The sequence below is a fragment of the Chiroxiphia lanceolata genome, chromosome 10 (genome assembly GCF_009829145.1).
Source record: "Chiroxiphia lanceolata isolate bChiLan1 chromosome 10, bChiLan1.pri, whole genome shotgun sequence".
Lineage (NCBI taxonomy): Eukaryota > Metazoa > Chordata > Aves > Passeriformes > Pipridae > Chiroxiphia > Chiroxiphia lanceolata.
In genome coordinates, this window is record NC_045646.1 from 16,471,485 (window position 1) to 16,477,237 (window position 5,753).

General features: G+C 48.9%; 1 protein-coding gene across 1 annotated transcript; it reads right to left on the reverse strand.

Moving 5' to 3' along the window:
- Window positions 1-469: 469 nt before the first annotated feature.
- MRPL44 (mitochondrial ribosomal protein L44) lies at window positions 470-4,109 on the reverse strand. Its single transcript, XM_032698290.1, has 4 exons — window positions 3,904-4,109; window positions 3,123-3,591; window positions 2,011-2,189; window positions 470-807 (listed from the first exon to the last, which is right to left on the reverse strand). Exons 1-4 carry the CDS (start codon window positions 4,092-4,094, stop codon window positions 636-638), a joined length of 1,011 nt encoding a protein of 336 aa, XP_032554181.1. The 5' UTR covers window positions 4,095-4,109; the 3' UTR covers window positions 470-635.
- Window positions 4,110-5,753: the final 1,644 nt, after the last annotated feature.

Sequence of the window (5,753 nt, forward strand, 5' to 3'; positions counted from 1 at the left end):
TCATGTTCCCCAATATCTGTAGGTCAGGCCTTCATGATCCTTATTTTCACTTATTTCTAGTTTCGCAATAGAGACATTTTTACAAATTTTAGAAACCTTTCATGCTCCAACAATAGCAACCAATGTGCATGGCAAATAAAATTTGCAGGCAAGCAGTAAGACCTCAAAAGTTTGGATCACCACCAGTGTCAATATCATCATCACATTTGATGTTTTCACAAGGTTAAGGACAAATGAATCCAGATGCAATCCAAAGACTGATGTTGCACACATAATTCAACTCCTCTTGTTAACAATCCTCTCCAAACAATCACCAAGGAAGCATTCATGACACCTGTTTCTATACAGGTTTTGTCACACATCATTGAACATCACTAAAAAGGTGATATATGTAAAAACTCAGCCAAAAGGCAAAAGTTCATATTAAGGCTATTTTTTTATGTTTAGAAAAATGAGAAAATATTAAACATTGTGCAAAACAAAAAGACTTTATTCATTTTAATACAGCACTTGACTTGAAAGTTTCAAGCACTGAAGACCAGAAAAACCAACTGCATTTTGCTTTTCTAAATACACCTACACTCAGCATGGAAGCCTTTAATTCTTACGAGAAACCAGAAATGTCTTTTAGCATTCTAGTTACTGCTGATTGCCTTTTCAGCTGCCAGTCCTTGTTTGGGTTTTGAGTAGTCCCAAGGTCTCCTGTTCTCTGTGTACCCGTAGAGCTTCCGCAGGGCCACCCGTGCAGCTTCTTCCTCTGCAGCGAGCAGCGTCTCCCCAGGGCCTTCAGCTAAAATCTTCTTATCACTTGGGGAAAAGAAAATAAAATTACAAACATTTTCATCACGAAATCGTCAGCACTGCTGCTTACCATGAAAAAAATAGACTGTTTTTTTCTCCGGTGTTCTGTGAATACTGAAGGTAATTTCTATACACACACAATCTAAACATTCCTGTTGGTCTTTCCTGCAAAGATAAGTGATTGCATATTCAACAATGGAAACTCAGGTCAGAAATGTGTCCATTTCTTGGAATAACACCACTCTGTTCATTTACATTCCTAGCATATCACTGATTCTTTACAGCATTCAATTTGTTAACCCCGTTAGAAATATGCAAATTCATTACTCTGGTTCACTTAAACAGGAACTGAAATGCCTTTGTCTTGTCTCCTCCCCTGGTAAAGGAAGCATTTTCAAACTGCTTCAAAAGGACTGAGAGCAAAACTCTCTCTGTTATGAAGCACGTGCTCAGATCTGTTTAATCAACACCTGTGGGCACTGAATAGGAGCAGTTTGTGAAGGGACACCAGGGATCCCAGAAGAAAAATAAATCCAAGTTCCTTTCTTTTCTATAAGATAAATCTCAGAGGGCATATAAAGCAAAGCATGATAAATCAGAATAAGTTAAGGCAACCTTCACACGTGTTTATCTGCAGCTCATTTAGCAAAGCAGCAGTGATGTGGGTTTTGTCCTGCCCCAGAGAAGTGATGTCACCCTGGGGCAAGAGACCAGGACAAGGGCTGACCGCACCTGACACAAATGCACCAGGGACAACTGGCACTTCCTAAGTCTTCCCTGGACACAGACACTCCTCTTGCCTAGTTTTCAGTGCCTGTGATTTGAAAGTTAAAAACCTTCTCTGGAATATAAAATGAGACTCTCTTCAATCCCACCTCCCTTGATGACTCTACCCTTCCCAAAGCCCTGGATATGTGATCCCTCCACAGCCATGCAGTTATGATGTTCACAAAGTTCCTGTGACAGGTCACCCAGAACATACAGCCAGGCTCTCTGGTGTACCCCATTTAGCCTCTGAAGCCCTTTAGAGACTGTCTATGCACCACCACTGAGCTATGGCCAACACTCAAATGGCTGATTTCATACAGAAGTCACTTTTCTCTAACAACTTGACCAAAAAGCATACGAGTAGAAAAGTAAAAGATCATCTTCCCTCCTCCCCTCTCCCCCAGTCAAACCCATGTCATTTTAAATTAATATTGTACTAACCAGTACAACCCAACAAAGTACACTGGCAGAACTGTGCTGACTCCCAACTGCCTGGTAATTCTTGGTTCTGGAGCAGAGATATTCCTCTTGGTCAGTTCTTCCACCAGTAAGCCCATAGGATTTACAACTTCCCAGATCTCAAACAGGTCTTTTCCGATCAGCTGGGGAATTAAGAAGTCCTAAACAAGAATATTTAGATATTACAATTAATGGCTTGAGCTTCAGGTGTCTCCTAATGAAAATACAGTGTGAAGAGGCATTAATAGAGTTGACAATAAACTGTGAAATGAACGAGGCAGCTGCCTCAGTGCCCCATACCAGCACAGCAGAGCTGATACACTGGGCAGCTCCAGTTCTGGTTTAGCCACTGACAGATGTGTGTCCAGGGCAAAGTGAGCCCCCAGACCCAGGCAAGGGACAGCACCAGCCTGAGAGAGGACCTGTGACAACGCTTGTGCACAGACATGAGTTCAGCAACAGGCTGGGGCTAAGCAAGAACTTGAGTTCTGCACAGAGGCTGAAGGGAACAGGCAAACCCTTAGGACTTCAACCTGTTTGGATTATTCTCTTGCCTGTAAACTGCTACTTGCTCTTAAAGAGACCTCTCAATGATTTTAACAAACATTTCTCCATTGCAAAACTAAAAATAAGTTAAAAGCACGACTGAAATTACAATAGCTACTAAAACTACTTTGTTACACTGAATTCAACACTTTTGTATGAAATATGTTTAGGTGCTCGCACTCCTACATGCAAAACCTATAAACTCAGTCCCTGTTTATATAAATTTTTTTTTAATAATTTAAGATATTTGTGATCTCACATGGAATAATTTCATTATCTGATAGCATAGTGCATGGAATATAATGCTTTCCCTTAGCAAGTGTCAGCAAATACTAATATCACCATTATAAACCAGGAATGTGTGATTTTATGTACTCGATCAGCCCGTGCTTCTCAATGAAAAAAACCCCAACACAAAAATCACAAAACCGCACTTGACCACTGCCACCAACCAACAGATCTCATTATTAAATTGTCTTGTTACAGGTACTGTCAACTTCTGCCGATGTCCCCGGATCGAGGTACAAAACAATGTTTACTGGACCTACCCGGACAAAGATGCCCGTTCTCTCTGACCCGCTGCTCTCCAGCAGGGCTCCTATCACCGCGAGGAACGTCCTCTGCAGCACTTGTGGTGGGGCTGGAAAGTCCCTGCAAAGCGCGAGGTCTTGGATAGCCAGGTTTTTAGCCACGTACGAGACCAGTTCCTGACCGGTCAGAAAATTAACAAGCGCTTCTACGCCCTTGGCAGGTAAATGTGGGTAGGCGCCCTCAAAGCACTGTGTCAGGTAAGCGCGGGCGAAGCGCAGCCCCTGCTCCGCAAGTTTGGTGTTATCCTGGAGGCTGAGGGCAACCGTGTCCTTGTCCACGCCGAGCTGCCGGCGCCTCGCCTCCTCGCTCTCGATGTAGCAGGAATTGACAAACGCCGTCTTGAGAAGGTCCAGAGAGAAGTTCTCCTGCAGGCGGTGGCTGAAGGCCTGGATCTCGGCGTGGTAATCCCAGTTGGGCTGCTCGGACCTGTGGGAAGCACACGGGCTCAGGGACAGAGCGAGTTACCCGCGAGCAGCACCGCGCCCTTGCGCTGCTCGACAGGGAACGAAAAACTGAACTGTGTCTAAGCACCAAACCCAGTATTTAAATCCGCATCACGTCGGTTCCGCATCACCCCCTGCCTGCCACGTTCAACCGGGGCTAAGCCGACCCGCGGAGCCAAACCCATCCCGCTCCAAAGCGGGACGAGACGGTGCCCAAACGTTTTGATTTTCCCGATTTCTGGGGCCGTTGTTGCATCCCTTCCCCAAGCCCCGCCCTCCCCCGCCCGGCCCTCACCGCCGCTGCGGCGGCGCCTGCAGCCGCTGCATCTCCAGGTACGCTCGGAGCCATCGCTTCTTCTCGGGGGGCGGCCCGGAGCTGAACGCGGCGCCGAGCGCGGTGCCCAGCGCGGTGCCCAGCGCGCCCCGCCCGGGCCCGGCCGGGGGCAGGAGCGGCCGCGCCGCCCGCAGGAGCAGCCGCGCGGCCATGGCGGGTGTGGGCAGGGACCGCCCCGGGACCGCCCCGCTGGTTCCGGGAGGAAGCGCTCCCGGCCGGGGCAGCGGAACCGGCCCCGGGCACCGCCGGGGAGAGGAGCGGGGCAGTGCAACCCTTGGTGTCCCGGCTTGGGCCCTCGGGGCGTTTCGGGGCGGGACCCTCAGGCCCCCTCCCGCCGGTCCTCGGGCAGAAGAGCCCTGGGAGGGCGGAGCGGCGGCGCGGGGGGACCGAAGGGCTCGGAGCGGGTCCCGGGGTGACCGAGGAGCTCCGGGCGGGTCCCGGGGCAGCGGCGCTTCCCGAACGTGCCCCACGGGCGGCCCCTCCGGGGTAGGCGTTCCTGAAATCTCGTCGAGTTCCATTCCCACGTGCAAGACAAAGTCCGGTTTTGCGCCCTTAGAAGAAGCTTTATTTTTAAGTATCGCCTGTACAATCTCTCAACCCTGATTTGCACCATCAGAGTTCATACAGTACACCTTCAGCATAAAGGTCGTGGTATAAAACTCATGAAAATACAGAAAATGTGCAAAGCAGGCCTGGCCCTTCATATTGTCTTTCACTAAAAGACAAAGGCACGCACTTCAACATTCATGATAAGAAAACATGCACAGCAAACACCCCAAATTAGCCGATGGAGTTACATAATACAGTAAACAAAGCTCAGAAACAACATATGCCACAGCCATATGCAGAGAAGCCAAGGAAGCAGGGACAGCAGCCACACACCACCAAGAGGACACAAAGAGCACAGGAAAAGTATGAGGGCAGCATTCTTTCAGGCACTTGCAGCGCTGATATCAAAATCCTCACGGCTCCTCATGCTGATGCTCTCAGAACCACCTGTCCTTACCAGGACTAGCTGTGCTGGGCATCAGTGGCCATCCCAGCCCGGCGTCCCTCGGTGCAGAGGCAGCCCCGGGACTGTTCTGTGCCCTCTGTGCTGCAGGGTGAGCGAGGACAGCGCTGAAATAGGCTCTAGGTCCTTCTCTTCTGCAGCCACCGAGGATCATCATCTCTTCACCTGTCTGTGCACCTCTAGAGCCCAAAAAACGGTCCCACAGAGCGGTCTGGGTCCAGCTGTTCTAAGGAAGGTCGCCTTTGAGCAGTGTTTTGGTGTCATTGCACACCAACAGTCTCAGTTGTTCCATACTCCCTAGGGAAGGGGCTGTGGCTGTACAGCACTGCAGGGCAGTGGCAGTTGCAGCCTTGCAGGGGCACGAAGCCCCCAGCACCCCCCACACAGTGTCTACCAAAAAAGGTGCTGGAGCATGGGATGAGCCGGGGATGTTTAAACTGACCCGGTGCTGGAGGACAGCAGGCTGGCTTCCCAAACACCACCACCACAGCAGGCAGGGGAAGGGAGCCTACACCTGTCCCCCTGCTGCTTTGGAGCTGTTCAGGCCACCACTACTAGTTACTCCAAAGACTAACAGTTTAGACGAAACCTCAAATAAGTTTTCTTAAAATAATATTAAACAATGGTTTGGGGTTGAGTTTTTTTTTGAGAGAGTTTTATTAAATATACTACAGCAATATCTTGTACTCCATAATCTTCTGACCACTCATAGACTGACTTGCTTAAAAATGTATTTTTTAGAAAAACATCTGCAAAATTAAACCTAAAAAAAGTACATATTACACACCTCTGGACAATC